The 24,105-nt window shown below is 28.6% G+C and overlaps 1 protein-coding gene across 1 annotated transcript; it reads right to left on the reverse strand.

The window, feature by feature from the left end:
- Window positions 1–19,974: 19,974 nt before the first annotated feature.
- On the reverse strand, window positions 19,975–22,830 carry LOC111691208 (protein hook). The gene has a single exon (XM_023453862.2). The coding sequence runs from the start codon at window positions 22,718–22,720 to the stop codon at window positions 20,720–20,722; it is 2,001 nt and encodes a 666-aa protein (XP_023309630.2). The 5' UTR covers window positions 22,721–22,830; the 3' UTR covers window positions 19,975–20,719.
- Between the last annotated feature and the right edge of the window lie 1,275 nt (window positions 22,831–24,105).

The raw sequence follows: 24,105 nt of genomic DNA on the forward strand, positions 1-24,105 counted from the left end.
AACCCTTCGGGGACTCGTTTGATGACAGGAATATTTAACGTCCGTAGATTGGAATTTCTGATTGTAATTCGTGTGGAATAAATTTGTGGAATAATTAAGACACTTAATTTCTTGATAGACATAAAGTTTCAAAATCGAGTTATAATTTAAAATATATTAAAATGTCTGTAATATATTTAACATCTTAATTCTATGAGAAACTACATATTAAAATCCATTTTCCAAAAAGTTAACTTTGAAGTTTTCATTAAAAAACTTATTACAAGTTCATATTTATCCCTTTTATGGACATACCTTTTCACTGAAAAATTCAAATTTTTGGAGCATCTTGGAACGATCATAGATTTATGATATATATATTTATGTGTAGTTATATCATAATAAATCTGTTATAGCATTATTATAATAATAAAGTCCAAATACCTTCTTATTTAAAAATTTACACTATGTGTATGTAGAGAGCTTAGGCTAAAATACTAAATAAAAAATATAAATTTCAAAAAGCCATTCAATCGTAATGGATAAATGAATTCATATCTTTATACATATCAAGTACATACATATAAATATGCAAATATCTACAGAATTCTCAATGAATATAAAAAACCATATTGATATTAGACTGGCTCGATGAGCTCGAAAGAGCTATTGTACAACTAAAAAAATTAATTTAATTTAGCAATATCGGCTGCTATAATTTGTCGATCCATCCTACTAAATATATTGTGATTTTTTTGGAACATAACCACACAGAACAATTCGTACATACATATAAATTTATAAATGTATCCACAGTTTAGAATAAAGTCTATTAATCCTTTTATAACAGCAAAATATTTTTATTTTTTTTACTAAAAGTATAAGCCATATGTTACCAAAAATATTTATAGGTTTTAAACAAAATCTAAATATTTATTATGAAACTATACATAAATTTTTTATATATGTATAAATACATATATATGTATGTATATTGATTACAAAAAATAATATATAAAAAATATATTTCAATTATTTGAAATCCTTAAATGCTAAATAAATACATAAGAATTAAAGAAATTAACAATAGAAGCAAATAAAAACAAGTAAAATTTTATTTGATTAAATATTTTTATACACTACTTTAGTTGGGAGTGTATATTGTCGAGTATTCAAACGATTAATCGTCGTTCGGTTAATCGATTAATTTTTGACGATTAATCGTTCGAATTCGTCAAATTTCAAATAACGAATAAACCGAATAATTTCTATCAATTAACCGATTAAGAAAAAACTCACTATTAAGCAGTAAAATTACTATGTATTTCCTACAAAATTTAATATTTCTATAATAAATTTTCTTCTTTTCTTAATTTTTTAATCAATTTTCTATAATAAAGAAAATTTATTTGATGATTTTGAAAAGAAATCATGGAAATAATTACATCGCTTTTATTTTTACAACCAGTTTTTTTGGGAACATTGTTGTGTTCTTAAGTATTTCTAATAAATTTTTAGCAACAGTTATAGTTCAACTAGTGTTCAATGGAACGTATGAATTCTAGAACTTGTTGAAAATCTTAAAAACAGTAATGTCTTTATATAGAAACACATTTCACATAAACAGGAATAATTTATATTATTTGATAAAAAACTAATTAAAGAATTGTAGTGAAAGAATTGAAAATAATATTTTTGTTGCTAAAGTTATTTTCAAACATGAAAATATCTATACGTACAGGAAACTGTGGACCATTAGTATTAACTGTGTGTACTCAGTTTTCCATAATCAGCTCTTATGCTCCTGTAAAAAGACTTTAAAGTTTAAAAGACATCCAATTTCAAAAGATGGAATTCCAAATTTATATTAAAAAGTTGGTATTAATATTAATTTCAAATGAAGCTGAGTTCCTCTGCTTCGAAATAATATAATTTATTTCAAATCATCAAGATCATCAAGAAAGAATTGGAAATCATAAAGAGATTTTGTCACAAAAAAGTTGTTGAGTCGAAAATGAAACCTTTTTAAAATTAATTTCTTTTTCGTTTTTTCTCTAAGTGAGACAGGTAAATAATATAGGTAGAATGTACAGATTCCCAGCTTTCATTTGATACCATTATTAGCATTATAAAATACATATAAATATTGTAAATATTCGTTTGTAGACCTTTAAACTTTGAAATCCTTTTATAAGGACATAAAAATAGGAGTATGCAATTCTATAAGTGGAATCTATTTTCACATGCTGTTACAGGGTGTATATGAATAATAACATCTAGTTTCCTTTTATTCGAATAACCGAATAATTTTCAATTATCCGATTATTAACCGGCTAACGTAAAACCTCAAATAATTATTTGTCGAATAAACCGAATAAGACAAAAACCCGAATAATTGAATACTCTAGTATATTGGGTTTGTGCTGATGTTTGTAACGCACAATAATATTGGTCCTTTACCCACCTTAAAGTAAACCAAACTATATTCGTCCGTCCATGTAAACCTTGTAATCAAACCTCAGGTCGCAATTTTGAAGATAATTCAATGAAATTTGGTTAAGATCGGTCCAAGCCTCCATACATACAACTGAACCCCCGAATTGGGCTCTTAAGTTCATAATTATGTTTAATATACTAGTATCTCAAAAAAAGCTGCAAAACTAAGTATCATACTAGCCTGATTACCCTAATGAATTTTATAATTATAGGTCCTCATTTAACCCTAGCCCCTATAGAAAGCCCTCTTCAAAATTTTATCTAAATGTCCACAATTATATTGAACAATAAATAGCTTAAGTGTATATACCTGAGGTAAGGTACAATTCAACTTAAATGTTTTATTATGAAAACTATTTCACATTTGACTTTTTGTAACAGGTGTAGGGTAATATATGGTCGGTCTCGCCCGACTTAAATTTCTTAATTGTTTAAAATAAGTTTTTCGTATTTTTAATAGAAAATCTTCAAGATTTAAGTATCTTAAATCCGTAACAAATGCAAGATTTATTAAACATTACAAATACCATTTTTAGCGCCCTCAGCGCCCTAAAATATGCTTTAAATGCTTTAAATAATTTGCATGAATGAATATGTGTGAAAAATTTCAGAAAATTCAAATATATTGTTGTACAGAAATGGTTTATACTTAACTAATTTTATTTAACTCTTTCCGTGGTTTTGTCGAATATATTTGACAAAAAATTCATAAAGCCAAATATTTTTTAATAAAATAGGACCTATCACGAAATTCGTAAAATCAAGTAGTCATATTCGTAAATTGTTTATTAAAAATAATTTAAGAATTTTTCTTATTAAAATAATATACTATTTACTAGAGTATTCAAACAATTAATCGTCGTTCGGTTAATCAATTAATTTTTGACGATTAATCGTTCGAATAAATGAAATTTGTCAGATTTCAAATAACGAATAAACCGAATAATTTCTATCAATTAACCGATTAAGAAAAACTCACTATTTAGCAGCAAAATTACTATGTATTTTCTACAAAATTTTATATTTTTATAATAAATTTTCTTCCTTTCTTAATAAATTTTCTATAATAAAGAAAATATATTTGATGATTTTTGAAAAGAAATCATGGAAATAATTATATCGCTTTTATTTTTCAACCAGTTTTTTAGGGAACATTGCTGTGTTCTTAAGTACTTCTAATAAGTTTTCAGCAACTGTTATAGTTGAACTAGTGTTCAATGGAACGTTTGAATTCTAGAACTCGTTGAAAATCTTAAAAAACAGTAATGTCTTTATATAACAAGTAAGAGTTCTATATTCGGCTGTGCCGAATCTTATATACCCTTCACCATGATGTGTTTAAAGCCTTTTGTGCCTTTTGAAGAACGAAAAAGTACCAAAAAGTCCCCATCTATGGGTCCTCAGTTAATCCGGGCCATACAAACTTAATTACATGTTCCTAGGTTCATGAAATTAAGCATGTAGAGCACGTAGAAAATGAGAATCTGTAAAAGCGGACTTTTGGTACTTTTTCGTTCTACAAAAGGTACTTTTTGAGTTTTCTATAAAATTTAACCTAGAAACATGAAATTAAGCATGTAGACCCCGGAGTAAATGAGAATCTATAAAGGGGACTTTTTGGTACTTTTTCGTTCTTCAAAAGGTACTTTTTGAATTTCCTACAATATTGAACCTAGAAACATGAAATTAAGTATGTAGAGCCCGGAGTAAATGAGAATCTATAAAAGGGGACTTTTGGTACTTTTTCGTTCTTCAAAAGGTACTTTTTGGATTTTTGTATAATATTGAACCTAGAAATATGAAATTAAGCATGTAGAGCGCGGAGTAAATGAGAATATATAAAAGGAGACTTTTTGGTACTGTTTCGTTCTACAAAAGGTACTTTTTATGAGAATCTATAAAAGGGGACTTTTTGGTATTTTTTCGTTCTTCAAAAGGTACTTTTTGAATTTCCTATAATATTGAACCTAGAAACATGAAATTAAGTATGTAGAGGATGGATTAAGTGAGAACCTATAAAAGGGGACTTTTGGTACTTTTTCGTTCTTCAAATGGTACTTTTTGGATTTTTGTATAATATTGAACCTAGAAACATGAAATTAAGCATGTAGAGCCCGTAGTAAATGAGAATCTATAAAATGAGACTTTTTGGTACTGTTTCGTTCTACAAAAGGTACTTTTTGAGTTTTCTATAAAATTTAACCTAGAAACATGAAATTAAGCATGTAGAGCCCGGAGAAAATGAGAATCTATAAAAGGGGACTTTTTGGTACTTTTTCGTTCTTCAAAAGGTACTTTTTGAATTTCCTATAATATTGAACCTAGAAACATGAAATTAAGTATGTAGAGCCCGGAGTAAATGAGAATCTATAAAAGGGGACTTTTTGGTACATTTTCGTTCTTCAAAAGGTACTTTTTGGATTTTTGTATAATATTGAACCTAGAAACATGAAATTAAGCATGTAGAGCCCGGAGTAAATGAGAATATATAAAAGGAGACTTTTTGGTACTGTTTCGTTCTACAAAAGGTAATTTTTATGAGAATCTATAAAAGGGGACTTTTTGGTATTTTTTCGTTCTTCAAAAGGTACTTTTTGAATTTTTTATAATATTGAACCTAGAAACATGAAATTAAGTATGTAGAGTATGGATTAAGTGAGAACATATAAAAGGGGACTTTTTGAAACCTTTTCGTTCTTCAAAAGATACTTTTTGGATTTTTGTATAGTATTTAACCTAGAAACGTGAAATTGAGCATGTAGAGCCCGGATTAAGTGAGGACCTATATAAGGGGACTTTTTGGTACTTTTCCGTTCTTTAAAAGGTACATTTTGAATTTTCTATAATATTGAACCTAGAAACATGAAATTAAGCGTTTAGAGCCTGGATTAAGTGAGAAACTATAAAGGGTACTTTTTCGTTCTTCAAAAGGTACTTTTTGTGTTAATTAGAATCTTTAAAAGCAATCAGGGACTGGAGTAAATACTTGAGTGAATGAAAATTTAAACTGGAATATTTTTGAATTTTCTATAATATTGAACTTAGGAACATGAAATTAAATAAAATAGGTCCTTTGGTACTTTTTCGTACTTTTTCGTACACTGGTACTGGTACTTTTAGAGCTTTCTAAAATATTGAATATACAAACATAAAATTAAACACGCAGTATCCCAATTGAACGAAAATTGAAAAAGCATACTCTGGTACTTTTTTGTTCTTTTACTAATACTTTTCGAATTTTCTATAATATTGAACCTAAAAACATTAAATTGGACATGTAGCTTCCTGATTGTATAAAAATCTTTATGCGATTTTTTTGGTTTCTGGTTGAAAATTAAACATGCGTCATCCTGATTTAATGAAATTATATAAAAAGGCACTGTCTGGTACTTTTTCGTTCTTCAACTGTTTTTTTCTAATTTTCTGTAATATTGAGACTAGAATCATAAAATCAAACTTAAAGAGTTCTCTAAAAGGGGAATTTTTGATATTGCAGATATATATACATTTACAATAATGATATTTATTTTATTCCATTACGATGAGGGTAGCGAAGCACACTGGTATAGCTAGAAAGTTTTAATAAATAATTAATAAAATTTAATTAATACTAAAGTTGTTCCATATAATTGGAAAAATTGTTTTTTTTGCACGTGTATGCTATTGCAAGTGTACGATATTTTAGTTAAATAACTTTTATCTAATTTACTATTTACTATTACACTTTAAAAATATTTGACATCCTTCGGCAAAAAGAAAAATAAATTAAATTTATTTTACAACAAATTATTATGGTTTTGTTTTATGAATTAGGGATATTGCCCTACAAACATACATATATTAGATAAATTCACCTTTTTTTATTCAAAAAATCCAGTTAGATTTATCAACTGTATAACTACCATTTTTGCACTATTATTTTTTTCTTAAACTTAATATTAGCTTACACAATGTTTTTTTTTTTGGAAATAATGATGACCAAATCGAAATTTCGAACTTCAAAAACAAAAAGTCATTAAAAACCCTCTAATCAACATTAGTAATAATTTATGACCATTTTAATTTTTACCCTCATAACTAACAAGAGCTATATAATATCTGTAAGAATCGAAGAAAACCCGAGCAACGCCGGGTACATTTAGCTAGTGTTTAATAAAACTGTGGATATTTATTTATATTTATTTATTAATTTTGATGGGGACTTTTTAGAGGGGCTGGGGTCAAATGAGGCCTTATAGTTATAAAGTTCATCAGGGTCATCAAGACTAATATAGAACTTGGTTTTGCAGCTTTTTGTCGAGATACGAGTATATTAAACATAATTATGAACTTAAAAGCCCTATTTGGCGGGTTAAGTTCTATGGGGCCTAGGTGAAATAATGGACCGATGTTAACTATTTTAGTCTACAATACCATAAAAGATCATGTGCAAAATTTCATTATACCCAAAATTGCGACCTGTAGTTTGATTACAAGGTTTACAAACTCTATTCGGGGGTTCAGTTGTATGAAGACTAGGTGAAATAATGGACCGATGTTAATAATTTTCAATACGGTATAATAGAAGGTCATGTGCCAAATTTCATTGAATTATCTCCAAAATTGCGACCTGTAGTTTGATTACAATGTTTACAAGCCCTATTCGGGGGTACAGTTGGGCTAGGTGAAATAATGGACCGTGCTTAACCATTTTCAATAGAGTTCGTCCCTGGGACAATAAAATATCATGTACCAAATTTCATTCAATTATCTTTAAATCGACTTAGAAAATGATTCTGAGCCAATTAGTATACTTTAAGGTTATTGTGCGTTACAAACATCAGCACAAACCCAATATACCCTCCTCACTAAAGTGGTGTATGGTATAAAAAATTATTTCATTAAAATCGGCCCATATTTGTTAATGTTACAGGTTCACACAAATATATCACATTCAAATTTATGAATAAAGACACATGACTCTGTACGATATATAGATCTCGAGATATATTACTTCAAAAATGAAAAACATACCCGGGTATGTGGGTATTGACATTACAGTTAAGTGATTTTCGTATGGGGTCCTTGTATAGGACCAGTTATTACTAGAATTAAAAACATTTTATTTTTTTCTAAATTAAGTTTTATTAAAAATATCTAACAAAAACTTTTCTTTTTATTAATTTTCCAAAGAGAAAATATAAAAATTTTCGAGAGGGGACCTCGTATGGGAGCTATGACTTATCGTGACCAATGTGTTTAAAAGTAATATTTGTGTAAAATTTTTAATTACTTGATAATTAGGTATGTGCGTAATGTATGGGAGCTACTACCAATTGTGGGCTGAACGGAAAAAACATTTTCCAGTATTGATTGTAATGAGTTATGATCGTTTAAGTGATTTTCGGGAGGGGACATTGTATGGGAGCTATGAATAAATATACATTTTTTTCTATGTATGAATTCTATTGAGATAAGACCTTAATTTGTAAAATTTTGATATCGACATTCTAACGGAACACATAACATTTTGCAATAATATATAAACCATATATTTTTCGGAGTTTTTTTTTTAATTTTGATTCATAATTTTTCCCGACGCGAACCTATTTTGCTCATTTAGAAAAAATTTTGGTAAATTTGTTTATATTATATTGCTTCGTTTAAACGTGAGAGTGTTTTACACAGACAGATGGACAGACGTAAACATAGCAAAATCGACTCAGAATTTGATGAGGACCCAGAAAATATATACTTTGTTATGTCTCAGAAGAATATATATTTGTGTTACGTACGGAATGACAAAGTTGTATTACCCTATATAACTGCTAAAGGTAGTGGAGGTTATAAAAAAGCTATTTGGAAAGTTTTTTTAATTTTTATTTATAACTTTTCACGATGTGAATCAAACTACATAGGAAAATGAAGAACATTTTTACACAGAAAGTCGGATATAGCTAAATCAACTCAGAATAGAATTTGATCACATATGGTAACACAACGGATCGGATAATTAGACCCAAGAAAGCTTTAGGTTTAGGACCATATTTTTGAGTGTTACAAACGCGTAATGCCCTCAGTGGGGTAGTGTAGGGTTTAAATACAAATATTTTCTTTTTGATTAGTCAACAGTACAATATTAGTTTGAGTAACCCAATATCGAGATTATTAGTTTGAGTAACCCAATATCGAGAGTTATTTTTCACAACAACATACATACCTATATGGCAATATCGCGCAATTCTATTTAGTATAAAAGGTGTCTCTCCAACACTTGTACTAATATTAGCAAAAATATACTTAAATAAATATTTAAACAAAATCCACTAAAACTATAACTACAAATAAATGATAGTTAAATAAATTAAACGTTTTTTAAAAAATACATAAATAATTCAAAAATCACATTAGTCTCAGCAGTTGAAGAATTTGTAAGTCAAAACAAAACATTTAGTAGCAGATGCGTATTGTACTGCTAATAGTTTTAATAAGCTTTGTGGTAACAGCAACAGCTGAAAATAATGATTTTGAAAATTATGATGAAGTACAAACTGAACTAGAAGGAACTGACAACGATGATGATAATGAAGTTATAGAAGAGAGTATCTACAATCCTCAAAATAAAAAACCATCTAGTGTATTAATACAACAAAGACCAGCTAGACAAAATCATAAGCTATCGAGTGTACCACAACAAAGTTCAGCTAGAAATGGTGTTCATAAAGGCAATAATGTTTCTTTGAAACGGACTCCACAAAAGTTTAAAACTTTAGGCTTTAGAAAAGGAAGTGGCAAGCGCATTCGAATTCAAAGAAAAAGAATAAGACGACCTTTGAGAAACAGCATTGGCAAAAGAAATCATAAATTTAGAAAACGTAGAATATATATTTGAATATAAATTAAATATGTATATAAAGACAAATTATTTCCGAATTATGTTTCTTTGAGATGGTTAATTTAAATACTTTTATTTGTGTGAAAGTAATATTTTGAATAATAAATTTCCATCAGTGGTGATAAATGGTTTGTCATTCCGTGTGTAATACCAAGAAATATTCATCCGAGGACTAACAAAGTATAAATATTCTTGGTCCTTATGAAATTCTGAGTCGATTTAACTATGTACGTCTGTCCGTCCGTCTGTGTAAAACACGCTCACGTTAAAACGAAGCAATAGAAATTAACTAAATTCAGCCAAAACATTCATCATTATCCGGTACATTATTATATTCAGCCAAAACATTAATTATTATTCGGTACAGTTTGGTATTGAAAATGAGTAAAATCGGTTAACATCGGGAAAAGTTATGAATCAAAATTTAAAAAACTCCGAAAAAATAAGCATTTTTTACACATTTAAATTTTCTCGAAAACTATGCAATATAATTTCATGAAAATCATTATACATTCGTTTCTACACCTTGACCTTGATTCTTGCTAAAAATTGCTAGAATCGGTCCGTAATTTCATATACCTCCCATACAAAAGTTTTTTGTTAATAACTTCCGTCAGAATGTTGATATCTTCACAAAATTTTACAAATTAAATTCTTATGTCAATAGAATTCATTCAGAGAAAAACATTTCTAGCTCGGTACATAATTGGACATAGCTCCCATATATAAATATTACAGTAAAAGTTTTTTCAGATCGGATCAACTAAACGCTCATAACTCATTGCTAAATTTAAATATCCGTAAAAAGTTTGACACAAGTATTGCCCATATACACAGAAATATAACTGTGAAATTGTTTTCCTATCTGTCCATAATTGATATAGCTCCTATGCAAGGTCCCTTTCAGAAAAACACTTAAAGGCACGTTATGTGCCAACCATAACCAAATAGTGATATACATAAAAATATGGCATACATATTTTCTATTAAGACATGAGAAAACTTACTTCTAAAAATATTTGATCAACTAAAAAAGTGTTAATATAAAAGTAGCTGGTGGAGGGTATTTATGATTCGGCTCAGCCGAATATAGCACTCTAACTTGCTCTTATTGTTCTTATTACCATTTTGTTTAATTTTATTCTCAGTAGTAGATTACATTTTTATTAATATAGACAAGATATTGTTTAACAATTTTATAAATTTACCATCATATATGTGCATAAATAGGCAAATGTTCAAACACGTTAGTACATAAGTATGTACATATATATGAATATAGTCGCCTAAAATATAAAAAGGTGTAACAACCAAAAAAGTAAAAATTAAGTCAATATCTACCGAATTTTATGAGAATCGGTTTATAATGGACCCTCCCATATAGGGGATATTATTCAAAAAAATACTTTAACATACATTACTGACTTATAATGCGAGTATAGCATTATAGAATTATATTTAAGTGCTATTCAAAATATCAATCGAATGCTATAAAGAAGCATCCCATTTATGGAATACGGTTTGATGGTGGGTATGTAAGATTCGGCATAGCCGAATATAACACTCTCTTCTTTTTTCAATATATTTATTAACTTTTTAAATTACAGAAAATATCTGTGATTTAAAATCGTCAAACTTCTTGCGATTGTGATCTATATCACACCAATTTTAAGATTAAATTTCACAATCGCCAAAGATATAAATTCTCTGAAAATTACTTTAATGAAACCAGTTTTAAAACAAGTATGAATATATAGTCGACCATATGATACCAGTCAATATGAGAAAAATATGGATTATTTTTTTTTTTAATAAAGCATTTAATTAGTTTTTTAACTTTCTTCCAGACTTTCTACAAAAGGGCTCATAGGAGAGTAAGAGTAAATATAATACTATATTTATAAATGTTGGTAGATCAATTTACGTCTACTTATATAGAATTTAATTGTGTTATTAGTGTGACCTTCAAGTCATTTTCTGAAAAGTCTAATGAGGACGAGCATTATAAAAATCGGCAGTGTCGTTTAAAGTTCTAAAAAACTAATGCTATGTATACACGGTTGTTAGATCTTACAACGTTGGCAGTAAAATGTGTAGAAAATGACTAATAATACTGTCAGCTTACATATTTTGTCTTGCAATATTTTCGGTAATGCTTTTTCTCACAACGTTGCAAAAGAAAATTTGTAAGTTTAGACGCTTATTAGACATTATCTTAACATTTTACTGACAACGTTGTATGATCTGACAACCGTGTATCATGGCTTTAAGTTTTGTCGCTTTTTATTGACATAATAGGCCATTTAACGAAATTATGAGCACAAAAATTCCTGAATAAGGCTTTTAGGTACGGTTATATGAGGACTAGGCAAAATAATGGACCTATTTCAAGCATTTTTTATAGCATTTGTGCTTGAAACAAAAGAAGAGTATGTGTCAAATTTCATCAAATTATCTTGAGAATTTGTGCAATGAAAAAAGAATCCTAATTATGTCTACTAAATTTTGTGATATAAGGACTCATTCTGAAATAGTATGTTAACCAAAAACAATCTACTAAATTTTATAAGCAAAGTTTGATCAGAATATCTAGGTCCATTTCAACAATAGTATATTTATTGTTTTGTCTCTCTTCTGAAATTTTGAAAAGGGTAGCTATGCCCTCTTACGTTTTATGTGGCGATATGTAAGAGGTTATATTTACATATTCTTAATAAACCGGATAAAAGTTTCATGCGAAGTAAAAATCATAAAAAACGAAATATCATTACTGTAGGTATTCGCAGGCCTCACCCTTTCCCGGTTTACCTAGAACAGCCGCGGATTCAGCTCGAGATTTTTATTAAATTTTGTACTTGTTTCGAAATTGCCACTAGAGCGTTCATTGCATGGAAAAAAGGGTAATTGACAAACATCGCTAAATAGATTGGGACACTTTATACGGTCGGGAATTGTTTTAATTACAAAAGATATAAGCAATAATCTTTGGAATTGAATTTAATTCATAATAACTTTTGCAATAAATTAATCTGTAACAAATCTAGGCTTATAGAATAGATTGTAAACCTACATTTTAGCACGCAATCATTCGCTAATGTTTCACAATTCTATAATAAACTGCCAACAAAAAACTCAAGAGAACATTTTATCAATTATAATTTTTTCACCGGGTTAGTATAAAGCTACATCTGAGACATGTGTGTACGTAAAAATACATATACATATGTATAGATATTAATGGAAGTACATTTATATGTTTGATTATCTACTTTCCTATTACCTTCTGTATATATAAGATCTGAATATGTTATATCTTTCACATTCATATTTAGAATTGCTTATTTGTATGTATGTTAATGTGTGTCAAATATGTTCGTATGTATGTATTTGTATGTAAAATGCAAATATCGTTTTTCTTTTCATCATTTATGGACCATTCAGTAGACAGCCATTCAGTACGGTGGTATGTATTTTCAAGTCAACACACACATTATTTCCACCCATCAACTTGTATAACCTTCTTAACAAATTGTGAAAGTGAAAGTATATATGTAAAAGTAGTACGAACTGGTAAGTAAAATAATACTTTCAATGAGAATGAAAGTTTGGTTATATAAATAAAATTGTATATTCAATCAAACCTTGCCAGATTTATTTTAAGTAAACTTCTTATGACTTAATTAAAATATAATTAGTTACAATAACAAATCTCACTTACTTGTTTTAGTTTCTGTTAAAATTAATTTATCTTTACCAAATATTTGAAATTACTTAGAATTGTCAATAAGTCAAAATTTTAGAATTTTGTAGCAGTAAATTTGTAGCGTTTCAATTAGTAAAAATACAGACGCATTTACCTATAAAATATATTTTGAATTTAAAATAAATTAGAAAATTTTAAATTGTATTTGTAACGTGGCAACACTGTAACTACAATTTTTTAAGTGACCCATTATCCTACATCCTGTGTGGTTGTGAGTAAAAAAGGCTTTTTTATATGTCGAAGTATATTTAAATGTGATTCAAGCAAACAGTTTTTTTCTTTTGGTTAGTTACGATTTGTTTGCCAAAAATAAGCATTTAATAAGTATATCATAACTAATGATAATTTAAAAATTTTACAAAAAAACATTTTCTATTTTAATAATTTTTTATACCCTCCACTACCATCAGTGGTAATAGAAGGTATATAAAAATTTGTCATTCCGTGTGTTACACCAAGAAATATTCATCTGAGTCCCAACAAAGTATATATATTCTCGGTCTTTATCAAATTCTGAGTCGATTTAGCTTTGTCCGTCGGTCTGGGTAAAACACGCTTAAATAAAGCAATAGAACTTAACTAAATTCACCAAATTCTTAAGTTGTTTGGTATTGATAATAAACAAATTCGGTTCATATCTGGAAAAGTTATGAATCAAAATTCAAAAATACTCAGAAAAAAATACACTTTTTTACATCTTCCAATATAATTTTCACAAAAACTGTGTGATATAATTCAATAAAAATCAACACACGTTTGTTCCTCCATTAAGGCTAGACATTGGTTAAAAATTGGTGGAGTTGGTTCACAATCTCATATACTTCCCATACAAATGTGCATATTCCGGGAAAATGTGTTTATTGTTAATAACTTCCATTTTATGTCAATAGAATTCATAGAAAGAAAAAATTTTAAAAATCGGTTCATAATTAGTCATAGCTCCCATACAAGGTCCCCTCCAAAAAATAACTTAAACGATCAAACCAAATTATTTAATCAAGATATCAATACAAAATTTTGCACATATGTATATTGATATTATAAACAGAAATATTAGAGTAAAATTTGTTTCGATCGGTCTAAATTTGGTCATAGCTTCCGTACAATTTTTGGCACAAATATTACTTTTGTACACAGAAATGTTAAAGTAAATTTTTCTTATGATCGGTCCATAGTTAGTCATAGCTCCCATACGCTCATAACTCATTACCTAATTAAGATATCGAGACAAATAATTTTACACATATATTGATTTTAAAAACAAAAAATGTTAGTTTATAATAAGTCAAAGCTCCCATACAAGGTCCCCTCCCGAAAATCACTTAAACGCTCATAACGCATTACCTAATCAAGATATCGACACAAAATTTGACACATATATTGACTTTATAAAAAGAAATATTAGTGTAAAGATTTTTTCTGATCGGTTCATATTTGGTCATAGTTCCCATTCAAGGTCCCCTTCCTAAAAATAACTTAAACGCATTACCTATTTAAGATATTTATACATTTTTTTATATATGCAAAAATGTAACTATAAAAAGTTTTTTTCCGATCGGTTCATGTTTGGTCGTAAATTTTATAGATAAATTAAGATATTTATAGAAAATTTGGCAAAATATTACTTATATATAAACAAATGTAACTGATATATTTTTTTCTGTTCGTCCACAATAAATTTTTCACACACAATCATACATGCAAATTATTGAATCGCTAAAGCATATTATATTTTTCTATAAATTTTTAATTTGAATCAGATTTAAGCTGGTGTTAACATGGTGTTTAAGAAAACATATTTTCACAAATATTTGATTAATCTAAAAGTAGCTGGTGACGGGTATTCAATATCCGGCACAGCCGAGTATAGCACTCTAACTTGTTTCTTAATCAAAATAAACATTAAAAACAAACTGTTAATTTTGAAAATTAACAGTTTGTAACAATTACCGAATTCACAAAAGCCTTCCTAGTTCAGTTCTAGTTCAGTTCTAGTTCAGTTCTAGTTCTAGTTCAGTTCTAGTTCAGTTCTAGTTCAGTTCTAGTTCAGTTCTAGTTCAGTTCTAGTTCAGTTCTAGTTCAGTTCTAGTTCAGTTCTAGTTCAGTTCTAGTTCAGTTCTAGTTCAGTTCTAGTTCAGTTCTAGTTTAAATTCGATTGAATTGATTAAAATTTCTTTCAATATATGTTTTGTTAAAAGAATTAATTCATAAATTTAGCCAATTTGTAACGAATTAAAATCAAAAATTAATGATTCATGTATAGCTCTGCAACACAGCAGAATTGTATAAGTAATTATTATAACGACATCTATTCAAAAATCACTGAATAAACGAAATGTATACGTGTGTGAAAGACAGACTATGTAGAGGTGCAAATGTTATAAGAGTGGTTATACTATTGTGATTTTACTATTAGGTATTTATAAATGATTTAGTAAATCAATCATGCGTAGGATAAGTTTTACTGCTTTTAGTCGAAATAATTTTAACCATTATACTAAATACTACTTCTAAATTGCGATAAAAATAAAATCAATGTAATCATTCCACTTAATGGAACAAATTCAATATTCTACATATTAACGCATAAACAAGTTAGAGTGCTATATTCCACAGTGCCAAATTTTAAATACCCTCCACCGTCTACTTTTATATTATTTTTTTTTATATGGTGAAAATAAGTGTTCTCATGTTTTTTTTTTTTTTTTTTTTTTTTTTTGAGAAATTCCCAAAATTTAAATAGCGCCCCAAAATATTCATTAGCGATATTTAAGAATTTGTATGCATGCATTTTTTGTACACTGTTTATAATAATTTTAGTCGTAAAAAATTAATCGTAAAAAATTTTGGACCGATCGGAAAAAGAAATTGAGAGTAACATTTACGTATATTAATGTAACATTTTTATCAAATTTTGTATAAATGTCCTAATTAGATGAAGAGTTATGTGCATTTAAGTGATTTTCGGGAGGGGACCTTGTATGGGATCTATGACTAATTGCGGACCGATAGGAAAAACATTTTACAGTAACATTTATGTATATAAATTAATATTTGTGTTAAATTTTGTATAAATATGATAATTAGATAATAAGTTATGGTTATTTAAGATATTTTTGGGAAGGAACCTTGTATGGGAGCTAAGACCAATTGTGGACCGATCGGGAAAATATTTTACGGTAACATTACTGTATAAATATCTTTATTAGCTAATGAGATATGTGCATTTAAGTGATTTTCAGAAGGGACCTTGTATGGGAGTTATGCCCAATTATGAACTGATCGGAAAAAAAAGTTTTACGGTAACATTTCTGTAGTTAATGGTTATAATTTTGTATAAATATCTTGATTTGGTAATGAGTTATGTGCGTTTAAGTGAAATATGTACATTTGTATGGGAGGTATATGACATTGTTAACCGAGTCCGCCAATGTGCGTCAAGCTCTTATATTTCTTCATAAGAGCTTGACACAAAAATGAATTTCATGGAGTTATATTGTACAGTTTTTGTGAAAATTACATACAAAGGTGAAAAAATGTCTACATTTTTCTGAGTTTTTAAAAGGTGTAAAATACGCGTACATTTTTCTGAGTTTTTTATTTTGATTCAAAACTTTGAATTTGGTAAACCTATTATGCTCATTTTTAATATCAAACAACTTGGGAATATAAATGTCATTATATTTAGGTGAATTTGGTTAAATTCTATTGGTTCGTTTAATCGTGAGAGTATTTTATACAGACAGACGGACATAGCTAAATTGACATAGGACCCAGAATATATATACCAAGATATATATACTTTGTTGGGTCTCTGATGAATTTTTCTTAGTGTTACAAACGGAATGACAATTCTATATACATATATTCTCTATCACCACTGATGGTGGTGGAGGTTAATAAACTCAATATAGTATGTATGTATGTTTGTTTGTTATGTGTAATACGAATACATATTAGGGTATGTAAAAATAAAATTAATGCATATATCCATCCATTTGTCTATCTATCTATCTATATATCTATCTATCTATTTATCTCTTTATCTCTTTATCTATCTATCTATCTATCTATCTATCTATCTATCTATCTATATATATCTATCTATCTATCTATCTATCTATCTATCTATCTATCTATCTATCTATCTATCTATCTATCTATCTATCTATCTATCTATCTATCTATCTATCTATCTATCTATTTATCTATTTATCTATCTATCTATTTATCTATCTATCTATCTATCTATCTATCTGTCTGTCTGTCTGTCTGTCTGTCTGTCTGTCTGTCTGTCTGTCTGTCTGTCTGTCTGTCTGTCTGTCTGTCTATCTATCTATCTATTTATTTATTTATTTATTTATCTATCTATCTATCTATCTATCTATCTATCTATCTATCTATCTATCTATCTATCTATCTATCTATCTATCTATCTATCTATCTATCTATCTATCTATCTAAAATCTATACCTCCCTAATGTATAGCTTATATACCAACAATATTTTGGTAAACGTTATAATATTTATTGATTTTGTTCTCCTTTCAACCTAAATGTTTTACAAATATAACTAAAATATTTACGTATGCAGTAGTAATATTGTATTATTATTTTATATGTGTGCAACGAATTCGAAATGAAACAAATCTATTATCCTTTTTTAATTTTTCGAAAAACTAAAATTGCATTTGTGGTTTATCACGTAAATTAATAAAACACACATCTATGAGAATTATTATGGGAGTGTTAAAATCATGATAAAATAAATCCAGCATATTTTGTTACTAAAAATTTGTGGATAATAATTATACACGAAATTGTATTAACACTAAAAGTTAAGTTTGTATGTAAAATATGTATTAATTATATCGTCACCTGAAATACAATAAGGCGTAACAACCAAATAGTTGAAAATCGACTTTTGTATTAAAAATGGTCTATTGCATTCAAATCCAGGTTTAAAACTCTATTGTCAATAGTTTTCATTTTATTAAGTCTTTTGTCTCCCCTGTGAAATTTTTAAAAGTGTCTTAGTATTTCAGGTGACGCTATGCAAACATACATAAATATTTAGTGAACATATAAAATAATAAATATAACCGACAGAAATTGCTAAGGATTAGAATATGTTTCCAAAATCTAATTGCTATTTGATTTTATTATAAGTTTAGTGAACTTATAAAAATAAGTACTAACTGACCATGCTTAATAAATCGATTTAGATGAAATTTGCACCAAATTACTATACTACAATGTTAGGACAGACACAAATTTTCAAGAACTGCAGGACCTATTGATCCTAACAAAAACTGTTAAAAGGACTTTAGATCAGACGTCGGCGCTAGTATTGTTCTGACAACGAAGATTTTCGGCAAATTACATGTACACAACACGATCGCATACGAACCTCTAAACAAGAGCATCAAAAATACAAATATTTTATTTAGTTGCTTGACAGCATTCAACAAAGCAGGTTGATGTCGCTTTGTTAAAGAAATTGCAAACACAACTTCTAGAATACATAACAATGAAAGTAAATAAGTTAATCTTGTTTCATACTTTTTTTGTACATTTTAATTAGAAATGTTGTTTCTATGTGAAGAATTATCATTCTTAAGCACATTGATTACACATTGTTTATAAATATTCGCATTTTACAGTAATGCAATTTAATCTTCAAAATTAAAAATAACGAAATATTTTTTTCAGTGCAATTTCAATGAAAAAATGCCAATAGTGTGTGTGTAGTGGTTATTTTTTTATCTGCCTCTCTATCCGCCGGTATATGCTTTAGATAGCTATTTATTCAGTGTTTCCATTTAACCAGTTTTTAAAATGACATTTATTTCTCAAAAGAAAACTTGTGTAATTTCTTTCAATGTTTTATAGTCGCTAAATGGGCTGCGAGTGTAATATCTATCTACAAATTATTTTTTAACTTAACAAGTAGGAAAGTATAGTCGGGCATGGCCGACCATATAATACCCTACACCATGAGTATATTTTTAAAATTTTTATTTTTTTTAAAGAAACTTTTACGTTGAATATTACCATAATTCCAAAATATTTAAAAAATTTATTAAAAACAACTAAAATTTCTAAATGAGGCTTATATAGGTCAAATATGGGCCGATCCTCGGTAAATTTGGGAAAGGATATATTTTTAAATAACAGTTAGTTTTGTTGAGTTTCATTGCGAAACAAATGGTTACAAGTACGTTTGTATGGGGGCTAGGTGAAGTAATGGACCGATTTCAACCATTTTCAATAGGATTCGCCCCTGTGCCAAAAAACATGCTTGGTCCAAATTTCATTTCAAATTATCTTGAAAATTACGGCCTATACCTTGCACACAAGGTTTACATGGACAGCCAGCCGGACAGACGGACGAACGGACATGTCTTAATCGACTCAAAAAATGATTCTGAATCGATCGGTATACTTTAAGGTGGGTATTGGATCAATATTTTTGTATGTTACAAACATCAGCACAAACGTATAATACCCTCCCCACTATAGTGGTGTAGGGTATAAAAATAGGATTTTATATTTTTGGCACATGTAACATTTTGAATTGCCCCTGTTTTGTTAATGGATTTTTGATCAAAATAAACTAAAAATAAACAAAATAATTATACGGTAATTTATTATTCAGAATAGGCCTGAAAGTTTAGATCATTTCCTTAAGAATCTTTGTGGTTTTTTGACTAACATTCATTAACCCTTCATACGAAGGTGGAGGTTAAAAATCTAAAATCGGCGGTGGATCCTCAAATACAACTTTTTTTAATTTTGCAGTAAAAGGTATACCAAAAGCACCTTTAGCCGGTACGAGCATTGGAGAATAATTTAAACATATATTTATCTTTTTGTTAAATTTTATTATCTCTATAAATATTATGATTATCGTTTTGTATTGAATACATACATAAGATTTTGCTTATAATTAGAAAATAAAGAAAACAAATTATGGAAAATTTGCTTTATTTGTAGATTCTTATTTGTCTAAAAGAAAACGATGTACAAACATGCATTCAGTGTACATCATTGATAAAATTTATTTATATATAAATATGTTGTTATCTTTAAGGTATTTTAAGACAATTATACTGAGTATTGATATTTACAAAATACACTTACAAATGTTTAATAAAATACTAGAGGTGTTAATAAGTAATTTGATTTAAAAGAAAATGTATACTTTCGATTTATAGTACATATAATTAAAACGCAATTTCGAACCACATTATTTTCGACTTAAATATCGAGGGTTAGTCCGTAAAATTATGGACTGTTTTCTTTTAAAAAGAGTTAACAATTTTGAAATATTTTTTCCGTTAAGTTTTGCTTAATCTTTAATTATTTATTACCATCTTGATATGTATAATTGAAAATAACAAGTTTTCTATTTTTAAATTTATAAATACTGTCCAAATATAAAGAAAATCGTTAAAATTTTCTAAAAAAAAATTTATATAATAAAATAATTTGGGTATCATTAAAACTACATGATACCGGAATTTGGAAAACTTTTTAATACTCAGTAAAGTTGACTAAAAATATCTTAAATTAGTAGAAAAGTAAACAATATATTGCACAGCTTTTCTATTTGTTTTTTAATGTTGATAGATTTTTCCTGGGGCCAGATTGGCGCTGACGCGATAGAAACGTTTGGCCTTGTCCCATTAATTTTGCAAGCTTCGAGTCAATAGAATCACGCTGAGCATTAACACTCAACCTATAGAAAGCGGTTAGCATAAGATTTTCTTCCAAAGTAGATAGCTTTGCTCGGCTAAACTCTTCAGGATCTTGAAGATTTTCTAAAACATTAGCATCGACTACACTTGAGACTCTGGGATCCATATTTTTAATAATCTCCTTAGCTCTTTCGATACATTTACGATATTTAGTATCAAATAGTAAAAGTTCTTGTTCTCGTGTGGTTAGAGTGTTTTCCAATTGGGTAATTTTATTTTGTAAAGATGTATTCTGATTAACAGTTTCCTCCAATTGCATTGCCTTCTGTTCATTTAGTTCCATTAATTGTTTAATTTGTTTGCCATACTCATTGCTACTATTATTGGAGACATCACTAAGGGAGGCATGTGTAAGTGTCATTATTTTCTCATTGGCCACCTTTAATTGTTCGCGTAGATTATCATTACGTTTGTTGGCATCATCCAGTAATTGCATTAAAGCTGTTTGACCACCCTGACCCTCACGCAAGGCTTTGTTTTCTAGTTCTAATCTTTCGATTTTTTCATTTAGTGCAGATGGTTGCAACTCTTTGGACATGGTATTACCATAGACAGCCTCAAAACTTTTTGACAGTTGACCACATTTGAGTTCATCTATGGCTTCTCTCAAACTATCACGTTCTTTTAGCAAATTATCTTTGGAACGATTTAGAGCAGTTATAGCGCTCTCCATGTTTTTGTGCTCAAATTCCAGTTTGATGTTCTTTTCCATTTCTTTGTCTAATTTTATATGTAATTCTTGTATTTCTTTTTTGTAAAGCTCTACTTGACCCTTAAGAGCAGCGCATTTTTTGACATCCTCCTCAAATTGGACATTTTGTTGCAAGTATTCGGCACTACGTTCATCTAATAACTTCAATTGCTTTTTCAAATCATTATAATCTTCCAGTTTCTTTTTGAAAGTATTAACTTGCGCTTCACACAATTTCAATTTTTCATTGGATTCTCTTAAGATATCGACTTCGTCCTTCAGTTGTATTAATTCGGCATGCGTTTTATTCATTTCTTCTATACGTTGTTGCAATATTAACAATTCACTTTCTTGTTGTTGGGATTTAAGTCTTAAATCTTCGCGACTTGTTTCCGATTGCATAAGTTCATCTTTTAAATTGTCAAGTTGGCGTCTCATGTCATTATATCTTACAGAACCGGCTTGTACAGGTCCCAAGGATACACCATCGTCCCCAATATTATTTGTTGTCTCCAAACGTTTTACATCTTCTTGTAATTTCTTAATTTCCGATTTTAAATTAGACTTTTCTTCGGAAAGCAAAACTAGTTTCTTTTCTTGTTCATAACATTTCTGTGCCAACTGATCGCGTTCCTCCTGTAATATTTTAAAATCAAAATTCGCTATACTAAGGGAATTTCTTGTTATTGATGTTCCCTGCCAGCTAGATTCCAGTTCCTGTAAAGCTCTCATAATGTTCGCTTGCAAGGATTCTTCTAGGCACATAATCTTGCGTATATAGTCCTGTTTAGACGAACAATTTACCGCACAACCCAATACCAATTGCAATAACCGTTCCATTTCACTGGGATCACACTTTTCTGCAATACGCATTGCATCAGGGCGTGGAAATTCAGTTAGCGAATAGTTTAACACATCACTGTAGTAGTCGTACAGACCCTCAACCACTTTCTTCAGATTACTCATCTTCAAACGCCAATTGGACCCCACATCTGTTTTTATTTTCGATAGCCAAATATCCGTAAATGACTCAGGAGCAAATTGATTGAGTGCCTGTGCCAAAGCAACACCATCTGATAATTCCTCCTTAGTAGAATGTAAGGCAGTAAGATTTAGTGTCTGGAACCATTCAATTAAACTTTGACACATTTCCCCCATTTTAGAGAACTTTCGTTTGAATTACAAAATTTTCTTTTCTAATAATAAAATAAAAATATATATAATCTCCCAAAAAAGTTGCCAACTTTACAATTAGAGTGAAGTAAACAAACCACAAAAGTTTTTTTGACAAATAATAGTGTTGAAAAATGTGGTTACTATAGTTTAGTCAACAATAACAGGGTGCACTAAAAATTATATTATTTGAAAAATAGCTGTTATTTTTAAATGATTTTCATACAATTTATAAGTCTATTTCATACAATTTATAAGGCTATTTCATCTTTTTATACATTTCCAGTGTATACACTCAGATAATTATTAAAACTAATTTAATAAAACATCTGTATATATAAATTAAATAGTTTTTGATCATAAACCATTAAATTTTAGCGATTTCTTTTTAAGTTTTCCTATTGCTTTCCTATGAACAAAAATATCATATGCAAAAAAAAACTTAATAACGTATAATGTACATTATACAGAATTTGACTTTTTAAAATTTTGATTTCAAGAAGCTATTACTGAGTGACCGGGAAAGATAATTGAACAAAACTTTTTATATATTATTTATTAAGGTGTAAAGAATCGGTTAGCATTAAAGAAATTGTTTTTGCTGTCGTAAGTAGGGAAGTTTTTTGCAAAAAATGATTGCTAAGTCATGGTCAAAAATTAAAACTTAAATATTTTTGTTTATATTTTAGCTACTTTTACATTATACCACATGTGATATGTCAAAATATTGTGTAGAAGAGAATGGATCAGAAAGCCTAAACGCAATATGTAATGTAACAATCACACATTGAAAATACGTATGGAATATTTAACAATAGTATGGCTCTCAATTTTTTGAAATGGTTTAAAAATAAGCTTGTCGTATTAGATCAGGGATGAATTTTTATATACGTTATACATATGGAATTTCTTTAAGGGCACTTCACACGATCACACTTTACGTGCGACAAGTCTAATGAAAAAGTAAAATGAAATTCCATCCGTATGACAAAAAAGAGAATAAAAGTCGTTTGATTTATATTTTTCGTGTTTACACGATTGGTATTAAACAATAAAAAAGTAAGATGGAAACAGCTGTTTCACTTTTTTATATGTGTTTACATAAAAATACACCCTGATCTAATGAAACCGGCTTGTTTTTTGAATCATTTCAAAAAATGAAGAGAGCCATACGACTGTCAAATTTTCCATCTGTATTCTCTCTCAATGTGTGATGGTTTCATTACATATTGCGTTTAGACGATCCCATCCGTACACTTCTAAACAAAATTTTGACATATCATATTACTTGTGTGATCGTGTAAAGCCGTTTCCATTAGACTTTACTTACGTAATATGTGATCGTGTGAAGTGCTCTTTAGCAGATAAAT

Source organism: Lucilia cuprina, chromosome 2 (genome assembly GCF_022045245.1).
Source record: "Lucilia cuprina isolate Lc7/37 chromosome 2, ASM2204524v1, whole genome shotgun sequence".
Classification (NCBI taxonomy): domain Eukaryota; kingdom Metazoa; phylum Arthropoda; class Insecta; order Diptera; family Calliphoridae; genus Lucilia; species Lucilia cuprina.